The sequence below is a fragment of the Lagopus muta genome, chromosome 5, assembly GCF_023343835.1.
Source record: "Lagopus muta isolate bLagMut1 chromosome 5, bLagMut1 primary, whole genome shotgun sequence".
Classification (NCBI taxonomy): domain Eukaryota; kingdom Metazoa; phylum Chordata; class Aves; order Galliformes; family Phasianidae; genus Lagopus; species Lagopus muta.
Window position 1 is genome coordinate 25,044,017 of NC_064437.1, and position 17,160 is coordinate 25,061,176.

Below are 17,160 nucleotides of genomic sequence, written 5' to 3' on the forward strand. Positions count from 1 at the left end.
TGAGCAGCAGTTGTCTTATGCAAATTCACTGTCCTCTAGTTGACATTTCTGTACCATGACTGAAAAAAGAAAAAAAGCCATTACCCTCCAAGCTCACAGTTAATTCACATACAGACTGAGTTTATGCCATCTGCAAAGCAATCGTAATGGCATTAGTATTATTTTATCATCCTACACATCATTAAATGATAAAAACTGGTGCTGGAATATCTCTACCTAACATTAATTAGATTAAAATGCTAGGTTTAGTCAACTCATCCTTCTTATGACTGCCTTAAAACATCATTAATCATTTTTAAATGGTCTTAAAGCCATTTTTGGCAATGCCAGTCCTCAGCCTCTCTTTTTCTTTCTTCATACACTCTAGGCTTAGGGAAAAAAAAAGCAGCAAATCTATTCAGTAAGAAGTCTATAACCCACTGTTCATTTATTAACACCCCTCCTTGCTGTACTGTAAATTGTCCAAGTATTTTACAAATCTGCCAGCTGAAACATGTCACCACAATCCTCTTTTACAGATTCATCAGCCAAAGGGGTTCTCCTGCCTGACTCGCTGCTCTCAATTACTTCTGTGTGCATTTAAAAAGGCAGTGTAAAGCCTCATCTTCCATTTCAAGTCAGCTGTTAGAACTAAAAGAAGCGAATGGAACAGAACATGAGCTGTGGCTATTTATAGCCTTGGCTATGTTAAGCAATTTCTTACTATGACTGGAGGAGGCTGGATCACACAGCTATGCCACTTAGATCTGTCTCTTCCACGCATTTGAGGACATAATTCTACTCACATTTACTCCATTACAGAGGATACCCAATGCCATTAAAACTCAAAGCAACCTGTACTCCTCCCTCATTTGGGACTGATACGAATTTAAGTTAGCTTAGAATGTTTCTTTAAGGATGAATTGATCAGCATAGGAAGCAGAAAATCCACGCTTAATGCTTTTAAGTATTAGAAGTCACCATCACAGCAAAATATTTGCATTTACAGCATGCACAAATGCAAATTCATCTCAAAAACCCTCTATAATAGTTTATTTTTTTTCCAATTATTTTTTTTAATAGATATTCTTTAACAAAGTGTTTGCTGATTACTGGTGACTGTATATAACACCTTAAGAGGTGCAAGAGATGATTAGCCTTAATAGCACATTTTGTAAAAGAAATAAACATTCCTTTTAAACATCAAGGTTTGTAAGACCTGCCAGGGAACGTGCTTGAGCATTTCCAATTGATGAAAAAGACAAGCACGGGCCAAGCCAGAACAGAAGGTGCAGGACAGCAACAACTTGATGTAGGACATGGAAGAGCATCAGAGCAGTGAGCCAAAGAACCAGAAGCTCAGCTGCTTCCCAACTGAGAAACTGGGAGAAATCCCATCCAGAAACAGCCTCTTCATGGAGGAGGACAACTCAATGGCTCCATTCCCACCTGTTACCCAACTGCTGGCATTTCAGTATCATCTCCATTCCAACTCCCAGCATTATTCACTGAGCTACAGGTCAGGCACTAACAAGTTTCCACATGAAACAGAAGCAGGATCCACTTCTGTCAGCACTGATGGACACTCGAGGATATCCCCTGACACACACACACCCATCAGCAGTTTCCAAATGGAAAGGTGAAAAATTAAAAATATCCCCAAACTAAAAAAAGCATACATAACCAAGCAAACACCAAACACACATGCATCCTCAATACCATCCACTATCACTACAATTGCATTTTTGCACATCTGCAAAGCTACCGAAAACTACAAGCTTCATTTTATTATTTCCTGAAACAAAGCTCATCTGTGAAGCACACACATGCAACAGTTTTCCTTCTACAGTAGGGGAGGTCACCTGGTTTGGAGTCTGGATTTGACGACTGTGGCAGTTTCTGAACTTTCCGCACCGGTCTGGATGCTTTTCTCTCTTTGTTTCTCTCACCAGGTTTTTCTTTCTTTGTTGAATTCTCTAAAAAAAAATAACAAAAAAGTAGCAAGAGTTGTTAAGTGATATCCCACAGGAAAAAACACATAACATTTACTTTAAAAAAGAGAAGCTCAGAAGCACAGTCTTACAGCATGAAGATTTTGAATCAAGTATTGTTTACCTATGCACTGAAACACACAGAAGCCAAGCCAAGCCACAGTAAAGCTGTAACAGATCTTTACAAAGTCCACTTTCCATTTTAAATGCTATTTTGACAGGTAGAAGCAATTCTTTGTTCCCTTCTACTACAGACATTCCACTTTACAGTATTAATGTTCCACACAAACACGCAGTTCCTTCACTCCTGAAATACCAGAGCTGCTCCCTCCACATTAATGCATGACATAAAATCCACTTGCTGCTTCTGTGCCCAAGTGTGCAGGACAGGACACCCGTGTGCCCTACTTTCTGCAAAATTTACTTACCCAGTGATGCAGAATTACTCTGTGTCGCTTAAGCCCTCATTTAGAACCACAATTAGGTTTGAGGTTTTAGAGAAGCCAGCCACACTCCCCCAAGATAAACTTGTATTCTACCATGCTTTTACATTAGGGTAAATTGAATGAGAAGGAATGTGGCTTCATCACTAACTGCACTGAGTGGGTGTCCCAGCTGCCCTGGTAGAAAGCAGAGACAAGCACTGCTCAGGAACAACTGGCAAGCCATGCCTTTGCTTCCAGCAGCCTACCATGGACTTCTAGAAGCACTTTAATTTACATGCCTCGAAGATGCTTTTCTTAATCCTGATACAACCAGACTGTGTTTATGGATCTCTACAGCCACTACTGTTTGTTTGTTCCCCTATTCAACATGGATAGAGATGAAGTTTTATTACTTAGATGCTGATTTTTTCAGCACTTAATTTCAGCTGAATTCACTGATGGAGGATCAGAGACAGATCAATAGGTCATACTAAATGGAAATTTTAAGAGGCCTGTTCTGCCCTCTGTATCCTTTCCTCACCCATTTTCCATTCGTATTTGAGCCTGAAAGCATAGAAAATGAAGGCAGAAAGGATCAGAGACCTCAGTGACTGCACTTGCAGAAACCAAGATAGCCTCCTCACCACTCTCAGTGCCAGACAGCTCTTTCCTCATACCAGGAAACTGCAATTGCTTCCCACTCACTCTATTCATATTACAACAAATTTGTTCAGTGAGGCAAAGTCGGAACACCTCTAAGACAGGATTATTGGAAGCCTGGGATCCGTATGCAATATCCTTTAGCCTATCTGCTGAAGATGTAAAGGTATTCTGCATGGTCTGTGCTAACATAAAGAAACTTCACTGAACAAAAGAGAAAAGCTTCTGCAGTTATTAGAAATCTTACAGCTTATTTAAGAAATAAAGGACCGTGGAGCAGTTTCAATGCAAGTCACTATACACACCCAGAACTCTCCATGCTGTAACTTCAGTACAGAGTTAACGTATGGATGGATAATCCTATGGGCTAAAAATACATTTAGAGTACATATTATACGCAGCTCCAGCATTTGATTACTTGGTATCAGTTATTGAATATAACCTTTTCAGGTCAGCAAGGAGACACGTTCCACCACAGCTGTTCTACTCATGGGATTAGAACAAAAATAGGGTTGAACACAGCAGCTTGTCTCCTCGTAGACAGAAGTTCACTGAAAACACGACCCAAATGCCTTTTTAATTGGATCTCCTAGCTAATTTTTCAAAAAATTTGGGTTTATGTAAGGAGCTCATGAACTACTCAAACCATATGCTTGTCAAAACTAAAAATAAACAACGCTAGCGCAGACAAAAATATCTTCAGAATATTGGCATTCGATGCAGGAGCAAATGCTGAACAGAATATCTGAACAACTATTTCGTTGAAATGGTTGCCCTTTCTGATTTTTTTTCTGAATGAATCCAAAAGAATTTCTTAGTATCTTCTCAAGCCATATAAGCAAACCAAAGCTGAAATCCAATCATTTCCCTATGAGCCACTATACTATCAACACAGTGAAGTGCCTTTCCCTCTAACCTTAAATATGTTTTGACAAATTAAAAATGTTATTTTTAATGTGTAATAAGCAAACTCTTAAGTGTCAAAACTAGTGGTTCTTGGGGGATATAATTTTCCACTCCAATGCTTTTTATTAATTTGATCTCTTTCTCCAATTAGGCGAATCAAAAGCAATTCAACCCTACAGCTCTTCACTGTAACCACTTCAAAACACTTTTGTGGACATCCTAATCTAGATTAGCCAGAGAAAAGAGCTGTCAATGGCAATACAGTTTTCCAGAGTGAAAAAATGAATGAAGACTGGGTCCTGGAGCCATAAATACGAAAACATAAAGCACGTGTTACAGTTCTGACTGTTTAGCTGCTTAGATTTGCAATGTATTTGTTTTACAGTTATCTTCACTCAGCCTTTATCATCAAAATACTGTGCTACTACCTGAGTTCATCACAAAGAAAAGAAAATAATAATTTCTCCCATGTTTCTGTTCTTCAACAGCAGTATTTAATGCTTTTCAAAAGGCCTCCAAGTAAACAAATAACAGTTTTTTAAGCTTTTAGTATTCAACACTTGATCTTACATCTAATATGGAATAAAGCCCAATGGTAACATTCTTCTAATTTACCACTGCTGATTTACAAAGTGCCTCCTCCCAGACTTAATAAGCCTTACAACACTGAAGGTACAGAGTTGCAGAGAAAACTAAATCTAGATAATTTTAGAAGGCTTTTTTATATCTTTTTTTTTTTTGGTCTACCTGTATCCTTCTTTTCAACAGAAGCTGCACTTTCATAAAACCAAGCTGTTATCCTAACTGCCTCTGCAGAAAGCTTGCTTCTTTCTTGGGTCCTTGCAGAGGACTCCAGCACTTTGAAAGAAAGCTGGACGCAGCTGAACCTTCCCTATTGTCAAGAGACCACAGCCTCTAAAGAAGTCCTTGCAAACAAATCTTTGGGACATAAATTTCACCTACAACTCCAAGATTTTGATTATTCTGATGTAAAAGCATGACAGTTCTATAAAGCCACAGATATGAAACCAAGCTCTTGCCATATCATCTCCTCACCACACATAGCTGATGACACACCCCTTTACTGCAGAATACCTAATTAATGCATTTTAAATAAGCAGATCCCAACAGATTTTCCATAGCAGATACACTCCATCTCCCCTTCAGCAGTCTATAAGGGTGCTAAATCCTAAAGGCTGCGTTGCTTAATAAATTCAATACGCATATCACCTGTTAACTGGAGTGCTGTATCTGTATACAGCTCCCGACCAACGTGAAATCCTTGCTCATGCCAGATCTTTCCATCTGGAGCACGAATTTTAGCTTCTGCAGGATTAAAACCTGGAAGTAAACAATTGAAGAGTTTTAAATAATTGTGTAAAATGTAAAATTGGGGTACAAAAGGAATGGGAAATTGACAAGTAAAATAGAAACTACTTGAATTACTAATAATAAACCAGAAGAAAGCAAAATATCAGAATGCTGTCCGCTCACAGACCAAAACCCGCAGAAAAGTATGAAGAAAAAACTGAAAAGGCTTTCTCAGTCAATAACATGTTGCTATCCCCTGGGAACATACAACAAAACAACATAAAAATAAACCCAAATAGAAATACAGCAAGATTATTTTTTAAAAGTAATCCATAAGAAGAGACAGGAAGATTTTAAAAGGAATTCACACTTCTAAAGGTTGTTGAGAATTTCTTGCCCAGATCTGTGATCGTATCATTCTATCCACTCCCGCTATTTGAGCACAACAGTTAGTCATTTCCATGCTTTGATACTTTGCAAAATTGAACTTTGCTCCTTCGCTACGAGCGACTACCAGGGATTCTGCACCCCCATACCTTTGTATGCTGGAGCAGCAGGTGCAGCTGCCACTTTCCTGACTTTGGGAATAACAGTATTCTCCACATTTGTGACCACTACAGGCTGTTCAGCAAATCCTGAGTGCTGGCCTCTGCCACCCAGCTCTTCAGAAAGCTCCCACTGCTTACGAATCCGCTCCTTCAGCTTCTCCAGCTTAGCATCATGCTGCTGCCGTTTCAAGATTTCCAGCCTATGAGCAGCAGTACTCGTGGAAGAAGGGAAAGACACTTTCAGATCACCATCTTGGGACATGTTACTCAGAGGAGCTTTAGTGTTACCCTCATCTCCTCTGGAGCTGCTAGTTTTTTCCTCTTCCAATCTTGGAGGTGGTGCAGCTTTAAGAAATGCCTCATTATTTTGCAAGGCATCAATTGCTGGTCCATCATTTAAATACCTAACAACAGTCTCATCTGCAGCAGAAGAACACGGACTTTCAAAATCTCTTCTGTGGAGATCCTGTTCATCTCTGTCATGTATCACACGGCCCATTACTTCAGCCTTCCCTTCTGCTTCACAGAAGTCCAAACAAGGCAGAAGTTGCTTGGCTTCCACTTGGCCAGAACCTTGATGCGGCAGAGAACTCAATGTATCCCTGCTGTAATAAGAGGAAGAAAAAAGTCACCATCAGAAGTGCAACTGCAGGACCTTCCAAATCAGCTATAAACATGCTCATTAATTAAAAAGAACGATTCATCTCCACTTCAGAGGTAACTTCTTTTAAAACTTGACCATGATATATTCAATAAGGAAAGTCTGAAGAAATCATACGAAGTTGCTACTCCAAATTTGAAGTACTTTTCTACACTCTCTGAATAGGATTTTAATAGACTTGTGGTGGATATATCGTCAGGACAAAAACGTATTTAATATTTTTACTCACTTAATATTTTAACTGACTTAATATTTTTACTGAGGTTCAAGAAGTGAATCTCCATCATCTAAGCTTGCTGGCTTGCTTCATCAGCAAGTGTGTTTACTGAGCTCATTTAAGAAACCCTTAACACTGTACTCAATAAATTCTCTCTCTCCACATATTTTTCTCACATAGCATAGTAAGCATTACCCATCAATGTAACTATAGAAGATGAGTGGTTTAATTGCATATAATTTCACCAGCAAAAATATATGTATAAAATAAAATAAATCTATCCTGTGCACAGCTTAAGCAGCTACTACTGGCAGCTGTCAGATGAGACGTGATGTGTTAATGTAGCAGCTCCACATTTACCCTATAGCATAGTAGCTTGTAGGAGCATTACAGTAATTAACACATACGAAGAACAGGTTTCTCTGTATTTTCTTTTTTCTCACACCCCACCATCTTCTATGGCCTCTAAATTACCCTGCCTCTAAATTACTTTTCTTCTTGACCTTGCTTACTCCTTCAATGATAGCACAGTGTGGAACAATAACATTTGGGAACACGTGCTTAAGAACTAACGAAACAAAGTTGGAAAAGCATGAGGAAATGCTCTTTTTGGTCCTTATTACAGAAACTAAATACTTAAACCAATCAAGCCATAGTCAATCTGATGGTGTGACCCCATTTCAACACGTTTGACTTTAAACTCATTCTCTAGACAAAAAATAAGTTTCTAAGTTAAAAACAAAGAAACTTGTCCAACAACACATGATGCTCGTGGATGGAGTAAGAAGTAAATTTCTGAGTCACCATCAAACAATATCAGCATTAGCTTAATTTTTATGTGAGTATATTTTTAACAGCCAGTTGTTCCAACTTAACCTGTATGAAGCCAACGGTTCACGAAATTCCACCCGGTTGCTTTTTTTCACATTGCTTTCAAGGGTTGTGGCTCGAAGAGGACTGCGTGAGGACTTCTCCTTGCCTGGTTTAGTTTGGCTGGAAGACCGGGAAGCTGAAACAGAAACCAAAGAACCCTTTATATACTTTATACACTTTATATACTCTCCAGAAGGAGAGATTTCTTGGGGCTGAATGAGTAAGCACACAATTTTGGGGAGTTCAAGTGGCACTCCAAAATAACATTTAAAGTTCTCCCTCTCTTTTACTACAGTCCGACTGCAGCAACTAGGAGAATGCTTAGCAAGTGCTTGAAACAGTGGTGACTGGAACTAGATGATCTTTCACATCCCTTTCAACCCAACCCTTTCTATAATTCTATAATTTAAAGAGAGACAATAATGCTTAAACATTAATTAGATGCAATGAAACCTATGTATGCTGATTGTGTTGCCACTCAAAGTCAATCTGCTACACGCACTGAAGAAAAAGAGTGTTATAAGAACACTCAAAAAAGTTAAGGTTAAAATAAAGCAAGCGTGAGATTTAACATTCCATCAGGGTGTAAGAGTTGACAATGCTAAAAAATGTAAACAGCTACTCCAATATAAACAAAGGCATATACAACTGTTATCAAAACCCCAATAAAACAAGCCATCAGGATGAGATAAGCACCGCTCACTCATAACAATGGGCAAGCCTTGTCACTCATTCTAGCTGTATGTGTATGTCAGCAAATTTTCACTCCCAAGCTAAGAGAAGAAAATATTAGTTTATCCTGCACAATTAGCTTTTCATCAGTAGAGATCATTAGCAGAAGACACCTTGGACACACACAGGATTGGGTTGGTGGGGGAAAAGAATAAAGGCTTCCCAGACTGCAGTAGCTTATCCCTGCATTGCATGCTATGCCCTAACTAATACATACCTTTCCTGTTTGTTTTCCTGCCGGCACTAGCAGAGGGCTTCTTAGCATCCATGACAGAATCAAACACAGCTGTGCTGGTGGGAGCTATTTCCAATTTGTTCTCTATGTGCCGTAGCTAGAATTTGAAGATAATGCACATTAAAATACTGTTTTCAATTCTTAAAAAACAGGTTTTTTCCCCATGTGACATTTTTCCTCCTCATTTTCATAAAGAATAAAACTGCAGGCCAAAAGCAACTTTACAATGCTTGTGTTACAAAATGAGAGAGCCTTCTGACCAGAAAATGCAAGATTATTAGGATCTGTTTAAAAAGATCATCTGAATTATGATCTGTTATATAGATATGTTTCCATAAGTAAGCTTTTGTGAATAAATTATCAATAACATGCCATTCAGAGCCTTACTGCTTGGCCTCAATGAAGTATTAATTCCACTTGGAATATATTCTATAATACTCTTACCAAAAAGAGAGCATAATACAGAATTCCACGTGTAAAATCCTATACTGATGCTCAGGTATTCACATAGAGAGGAATGTGGGCCTAGGAAAGAGCCAAATTCCCCCCAAACTCACACAACTTGGTTTCACTGACATCACTTTTTAGAAAGCGGAGTGCAATTTCTTAAGCATCAAAGTTAAGTTCCCACAGAAAGACTGCAATTTCAGTGCTCAAAGATGAAAAATGATGAAGCACCATGATGATGTACCAATGTACAGCCCCAGTTTCTGACTCCTTTGGGAAAGCAGGGGAGAACTCTTTGTTCAGGTTTACAAAAATAAGAGAACTCTGCATTTTCTTAGATAGGAAATAAGATAATACCATGCTTGAGACTTAGAAGGTAGTACTGTGCTCAAGGCTAAGCTTGCTGTGTCAAAAATTTCTTTTATTACCTGTGGAAAGTATTTTCTGAAATACAGGACTGTCTGACATGCACGCACACCACAATCATTTGCTCTATTTTCAACCTAACAGCAAACCACTGAGCAAAATATTTTCATTCAAACTATTCTGATTTGAAAAGCAGTTAAGAACGAGTACTTACAGCAGCTTTAGTCTGAGAAGGAGTAGCCCATGCTGCAGTTGGATCTTGTATAGCAGAAGAAAAGAAATAAGTTACTTATTATTAAATGGAAAATAATGAAAGAAAATGCTGCTTGAGAACAATTGTCATTGGCTCGCTAATCGAGTTCTTTTAATGACTCAATTCCAGCCTGTAAATACCCTCAGTAAGAGGCTGTTATCAGCCATGATTCATCTTAACAGAGCAATAAAATATTTAATGTCAAATTTAATGAGTTCACTAAGTTACGCTGAATGCATTACAAGACTTGAAACCAGATCTACCACACATTACAGAAGATAACAAAGCCAGCTGTCTACCCCAACACAATATCTTAGATGGAGTAATGGTCATGAAGAGCAAGCACAAGGCACTAATCCCCTTCAGCCTTTTAATACAAACAGCACGAGCTCCACAGAAACCCCAGGTCAGCAGGATACAGCAGTGCTTTCCTCTAAAATTATTTACTTCTTCAGTTCACTTATTTCTTTCAAGAAATAATAATTTATATATATTTCTTTCAAGAAATAATAATTTATAATATATATATAATTGCTTACACACACAACATTCAAAAACTTTATGTGGATCAGAACCATGGAGAAGAGTAGGTATTAAGAAGTTTCAAAAATACATGTTTTTTCCTTACAGTAAAAAAGATGCCAATATCATTTTGGGCAAGATAAAACGATGGTAAGGAATAGGAGGGATAAGAAAGTAAGACAGAAACGACTGCTCTTTGAGGGATGGTGTTCCATGTCTACAGAACCCCTCAGTTTCATAACTTACATGATTTGAAAAGAAACTGAACATATCACAGGAGACATCAACAGTAATGTCCTCTTGTAGATAAAACAGTCATCTGTATCTACTTTTTAATTTCTGGAGTCCAGTTTTGTCACAGTGGGGATCATATGCCTGATCTCAAACCACGGGCTCAGCATGTGACTCAGCTGCTCCACCAGATGAGAGCCTTCTTCCTCTTAGAGATGTAGCATACTTTCTCCCCCCTCCCCTTTCAATTGCAGACTAATCACAACAGCGAAAAGCTCCTTGGATTCCTCCAGCTCTAGACAACCTAAGTGCTGCCAGGGGTGATGTACTGCTTCTAGTCAACAGTCTGCAGCTCTTCACCACTCTGGAACTGAGCTGGAGGCAAGAGCAACTGCTTATCAGATGCTTCTTTCAAGAGACTACAGTTCCCAATTTCTGTTCCTGCATTGCTCCTCTTCTACAACACTAAAAAAAATAAATAAAAGCTGTCTCTGTGCCGTCTTGGCAGCCACACCACAGGCTGGCAATTCCTAACACAGATCAGCAAATACTCTGCAGATCACAGTATGAAACTGCTACCTCTGCAGAAAATAAGTCATATAATACATGGTCTTAGCTTCTACATCAAGGCAGAAGAATGCTGTCTATGAAAGCTCCACAAAGTTTCAAAGAAGTCGTGATAAAAGACTTTTTACAGCAAAGAAATACAGTAGAGAAAATCCATACCTCTGGTCGAATCCTTGGCTTGGTTATGCCTTGGATTCTGCTGAGCCACCTCACTGGACTTGTTGGTCCACATCATGTCAATTTATCTACAAAAAAAAAAAATTACATAAAAAATAAATAAATTGTATGCTAAAGGTAATATGACCTTGATCACGAGGATGAAATTCTAGAAAGAAGGGAAACTGGCTGTTTTCTTTTGTATTTTAGTATTTTGTTACAGAGAGCAAGCCAGGTGAAGTCAGAGAATTCTGCTGCTAGGACAGGTGCTGCACAGCTCCTTCACACAGCCCTGCAGCTCTGTGCATCACATCATTTGTGCTGGGAAGCACTGCCCTGCTCTGCCTCAGAAACCATCTTCTGTTGTGCTAGATAAATAGTAAAGCAAACATGAACAGAAGTGGGGACATTTTCCATAAAGAACCAAGCTTGAGAGCTGATAGCAGTGCTTTAAGTCACCATTATCAGGCTTCTGGCACAAGGAGAAACATGACAAAACACACCCAGTATGTATATACATTTAGCATAAGAGAGCTTGCAACCATTTCTTAAGGGAACACATTAACCCTCTTCAAGTAATTACTTGTGATTTACTCTTATCCTTTGAATTACCAATATATATACAGAGGATCTTAGTCTGGGACTAGAATTGTCCTCACTATAAACACACAGCTCTATACAGATTATTGTATGATGCCCTTGAGAACACAGTATAGTAATATTCTCTATGTATTCCTACATTCTTTAAAGAAGTTTCAGATGAAAAAAAAGGAGGCATGAGATTATTTCTTGCATCTTTCATCCTGATGCTCAAGGAAGGATTGGCAGCCCTGCATCTGAGCTGAGCAGATCACAAGTCAGACTGAAACAGCCCAATTTTAATATCAAATAAATATCAAAAAAGCTCTAGTTTCCAATCGCAATGCCATTTGTAACCATAAAGGTTGGCTTTTCAGGTGTCCCTCTCCCCTCTTTTGGAAGGATGAGAAGAATTCAGCAGCTTTTCAAGATCCACCAACAAATGATGCTGATTTCCACCAACCTCTGAATTCCTAAAATAACTTCTTCCTATCGCTACAGCTCACATGAGCAAGCAGAGCCCTCTGAAAAACAAGTATTTGTTTAAGTCAGTGCCCCTCTCTGCAAGAAGTTACACCAGAGGAAAGCAGCCAGGAGTGGGGGAGAAAAGAAAGAAAAAGCAAATGAAGATACAGTTGCCAAGTCTATTTATAAGATTTACACGCAGGAGAACAGACCAGCCAGGCACCAAAATACACTGACATGAATACTGACACTACACTAAACACTAACACTACACTAAAATGCGATGCAAAGGAAGCGTAAATAATTTTCAAAAATATCGTTTTACATCAACCTAAAAATTGCCTCAACGTTCCATGAACAGTTTTAAGAATAAACGCGTTGTAAAAACTGCATTCTGAAGTGAATGCTTCAAAAACTGAACGGTCCATCCCCATTCTGCACGCAAGTTGGAGGAAGCAGGGGATAAACAGCAGCTCAACAACCCAAATTCCAAAGAACTTCTGGATGCCAAAGGTTATCTGCAGCCTGGATAAGGCCATGGAAAAAACTGGAAGGCTGCAGATTCAGCAAAGCTGATGTGGTGGTGTGAGGGCTCCCATGCAGGCAGTCAGGTCACCAAACGCTGGTTTGCCAAGCCTTGGGTGGATGGCTGAGACACAAACGTGGTCTGACATTCCACGACCACATCACGTGCCCGTCTCGTTTTTTACCCATTTGTCCAAGAAAGAAAAAGGTACACACCAAAAGGTGCAGAACTGCTGCTGATGAGTGCATTGAGGGGAAACTAGCAAGAAAAGCAAACTCCTGCAAGAAAATGAGGAGAAAACACCACTGTCTTCCACAGACAGTTCCTATGGGCGTGATAAGACATGGCAAACGAGGAAATGGAAACTAAGAGAAAAACACTGCCACGCAGAAAAAGAAGAGAAACCAGCACTGAATTTACTATCACACACACCAGATAGCATTGAAAGGAACTGCAGATAACAAAACAAGTCAAACATCAAGAGAACAGCATTTCTGAAAGGAAAGGGCAATGTAAGAGTAGAATATGCTTAGCAAAGGTACTCCAAAAAATGTCAAGATACAAAAAACAGGGCTAGGAAAAGAGAGATAAGCAGGATGTAGAAGAGAGAGAGAGACTGGGGAAAGACAGGTAGGACAGGAATGGAACAGAAGAACGAATGGCAAAAAGGAGGAAAAGCAATGGGAAGACTGGTTTTGTTGTTCAGTTTTCCAAGAGTGCTCAGTATGATTTTTTTTCCTTGGTAGCACAACCTCGAGTAAAGGAAGGAAGAAACTCAGAAAACATTGCAACAAGGAAATGGGAGAGGAAACTGCATCATATGGATTCAGAGAGGAAACTGCATCATATGGATTCAGAGAAGGCAGAGTATGAGCAAGAGACTGACCACAGCTTTCATTAGCAGTCAGTAACTGCAAAACAAAAAACACCCACAGTATGTAGACGAATGATATCCCTCAGGACCTTGCTTCTTATATAAACACAAGGATGCCAAAGGAAATCAAGTCACACAACAGAAAACATGCAGGCTCGCTAAGAGGAAGGAGAGAAGCAAATGATTGATACTGACTTCTAAGGGTTGATATTAACTGTTTAACCCACAAAGTGGGAGCTTCTGTTCCAGGCTGGGAATACACGGGGCCAGCACTTGGCACAGCTTAGCTACCATAAAGCAGCAGCACCAGCAGGAGCCATCCTCCTCTTGTTCTACACCTTGGTTTTCCTTGCCTTATGCAGGCATAAAGTCATAAAGTCTTAGAATCCTTAGGGTTAGAAGGGACCCTTAGAGGTCATCTAGCCCAAATCCCAGTCCTGTAACACACTCCCTAGTCGTTATCCAAAGGCAAATGCTTGAAGCTGCTTCCTCAAGGGCTGCGTGTGGGGCTGAGGACAGCAGAACCACTGCCACCCCTGCTCCTACAGGGCACGGCTGGGGCTCCAAGGCCTGACAGAGGCTGCACATCCCACTCCAGTGGCTCCCACTGTGCCCAGTCCTGCGCAGCGCAGGCAGAGCCTGTGGGGAAACAGACACAGGGAAAGGCTACAGGGAGACTGTTCCAGTTTTAAGTCTTTGCTTACAAAGAACTGGAAGTTGGCTTCTGAATCCTTAAGACCCGCTGAACTCCTGCCTGCACAGCTACAGCTCTGTGCTACTGCCGGAACAGACACTCACAGGCGGACAGACCTTGTCAAACAAACTGGTTTTGGGAGCAAGCCTGCTGAAAGTGATGGAATTTCTATTTAAAGGTGCCAGAAACACTTTCCATGACTCCTTAAATGCCACACAGTACAATTTCTAATGATGTGCTTGAGTTCAGAACACAAATACATTCATCCACTCCGTTTTCTGGAATCTGAGCTTTTACCACATTGCATTATTCCAAATAAACAGGAGATCAAAACATCCATATTACATTAAGACTTTTGTTTTAACGTTCATTTGATACAAGAGTAACCAGCATTTTGTTTTGCCTCAACATATACTGAAAAAGCTTCCTCCCTCAAAGCAGAAAGAAGCAGGTGACTTCTTGACCTTCCTGGTCACTGGAACTGGGGACAAGTTCCAGTGCAACAAATACACATCTGCCCAAAATAAATACATGAAAAACAAAAACAAAAAAAAAACCACCAACAAATACACATCACCCACAATCTTTCTCCAGACCCCCAAAGAGATTTCTGCAAGAAAGTTGGGGGTTTTTCTTCTTGTGAAGTTTAGTTGTGCCTCATGATAGAGTTCCTGGCTTCCAACCACCAAGAGTGCCTGCACAGGTAGCTCTGCCTGCTATTGCATCCAAGCAGCTGCTATTGCTATGACTCAGAGATTGTTTACTGGTCCACACTGCTCTGGGCCCCACTGAGTAAGGCTGTATGTGAGACAACAGGTAATTATGTGAGGCCAACGCAAAAAAATGCTGAAAGTAAGCAACAAGGCACAACTGTTAGCTGCTCTCAATGAGTAATGTTGTAGGCAATACTGTTCAGTCCTGCAATGCAAGCAGTAAATATACAAGATGATCTCATGTTCTGGTTGTTAAGAAAATAGAAACTATCAATCAAAAAGATTCATTTATATATCTATGTATGTATGTGTGACTTTTGGCCTGTCTTAAGCTAGAAAAATATTTTAAAAGCTTTTAGGGATACTAAAGAAGTTAAACAGGGCAATCAAGATACAGCACACATTTACATACAGAAAAGCAGTAAGAAAAATGTGAAGTGCACATAGCTACCTCTAACTGTTAACCAGAAAGACAAATGACATCAACTGTCCCACCCCCATCAAACAGCAGAAAATTCAGCTGAGACACACAAACACGAAGCACGAGTTGTAAGATGAAATCACTGACATCAGCCAGGTACTAAATTTGCATCCAAACTACACTGAAGAATCTCCTATGAATGAAACTGCTGCCCAGATTGCTGTGGATGTTCCACCCCTGCAGGTGTTGAAGACCAGGCTGAATGGAGCCTGGATCTGGAGGTTGGTGGCTCTGCTTGTGGCAAAGGGGTTGGAACTTAATGATCCTTGAGGTCCCCTCCAACCCAAGCCATTCTATGATTCATTCATTCTATGACTGCATGAAACACTACAGAATGTCCCTCTCTCCAGGTATAAGCTGAGGATGGATATTTGCAACGTTCTTCTGCTGTGAAAAGCCACATCAGCTTGCAAAAGTGTCCCTGCTTCACCACAAGCAATGCAAAAGCAATGGCTGGAGCTAAAAACTGAATTAGTGGTTTAGCCAAAAGTAAAATGCATTGAATGTCTTACTCTGCTGCATCACATACTAGGAGGTACTCTGAGGAAATGTACTGAGATGAATGTTGTGACAGCTCACGTAACTCGATGCATTGTTCGTGAAGAAATCAGAGCACAAAGGCACAGACAATGCATCCATTTATTAAGGAGATGCACATCCATTCAGGAGTTCTGTACTGCCTTTGACTACAAAGATATTTGCATTTATCACAGAGAAGAAAATCAGCAACACATTCTAATTTCAGAAAGATACAACACTCCTGTGTTTGTTTCCTCAGCCTTCGTAACAGAAGTTCTCCCGTTTCATCTCCAGTTACTGCATGATAGAAGACTGCAACTCTTGCAGCCCATACTAAATCCATTCAGCAGAACAAGCCTGAGTCCTTCAGCACGTCCTGCCTTGGAAAGGCCAGTAACCAGCAAAGACTGGTACCAGGACCCTGCTGAGAAGATCTTTTTCTTGCACTAGATAGAAAACAACAAAATATTCTCTTGTATTTAAAAAATGACTGTGCTGTCCCATTAAATGCTCCAAGTGCCTAAAGCATTAAATCCGGATTTTCTGATGCGATATAACAATTCCACCTGATGCATTTTCCTATTAACAAATGTAACACTTTTGGAACAGATACACTTTTTGCCACAGATAACCATTTGGTGAGGCTGTTCTTACAACACAATTTCTTTCAGCATTCAGTAAGAATGACCTCATAGAACTGATTCTTTCATCTACTTGCTCTATTCTTTCTGCAGTATATTGAGAAAGGTTTCTCAGCTACGCATACAAGTAATTTTATTCTCAATAGAGCAGTCCATGAAAGCCTATTACATCATTAGCACAATGATACACATATCTTTTCCAGGCACTTATATCTACAGATAACTCTTGCATTCAGACATTCCGATCCAGCCACGTGCCTGAGATACTAGGAAAGTTTTCTCTCTCCACTCAACTTCTCCCGTCATAATTACACTGCTACGCTGGTTCTCACTAACACCACCTATACTGAATAGCACAAATTGCATTACTGAGTACTTTGGTAGCATGTTTCAAACAATGCTGCTGCACTGATAAAAAGAAGTCCTATTCTTACCATGAGTTTATAAGGTACATGGAGCACATTTAGCAACTTGGCACTGAGAAAAGAACAGACATATTCCTCCCTAGCAAATGATGCTGCTCTCCTATGATAGCTGCAATGCTTGTCCAATTGCTCACTAAGCCAGGTCAACTCACTAACCCTGCAG

At 39.9% G+C, this 17,160-nt stretch overlaps 1 protein-coding gene across 13 annotated transcripts in view; it reads right to left on the bottom strand.

Moving 5' to 3' along the window:
- Window positions 1–17,160, bottom strand: part of CEP350 (centrosomal protein 350) — a 74,520-nt gene that overhangs the window by 53,352 nt on the left and 4,008 nt on the right. For 11 of the 13 annotated variants that reach the window (XM_048943774.1, XM_048943766.1, XM_048943767.1 and 8 more), the window contains exons 2-8: window positions 11,084–11,169; window positions 9,566–9,609; window positions 8,521–8,635; window positions 7,575–7,707; window positions 5,809–6,425; window positions 5,192–5,302; window positions 1,842–1,955 (exon numbers count right to left, since the gene is read on the bottom strand). In XM_048943774.1, coding sequence (XP_048799731.1) covers window positions 1,842–1,955; window positions 5,192–5,302; window positions 5,809–6,425; window positions 7,575–7,707; window positions 8,521–8,635; window positions 9,566–9,609; window positions 11,084–11,159 — 1,210 coding nt within the window. In that variant the 5' untranslated portion in view covers window positions 11,160–11,169. The remainder of the gene's footprint in view (window positions 1–1,841; window positions 1,956–5,191; window positions 5,303–5,808; window positions 6,426–7,574; window positions 7,708–8,520; window positions 8,636–9,565; window positions 9,610–11,083; window positions 11,170–17,160) is intronic. The other 2 variants (XM_048943777.1, XM_048943768.1) reach the window with 1 other exon arrangement.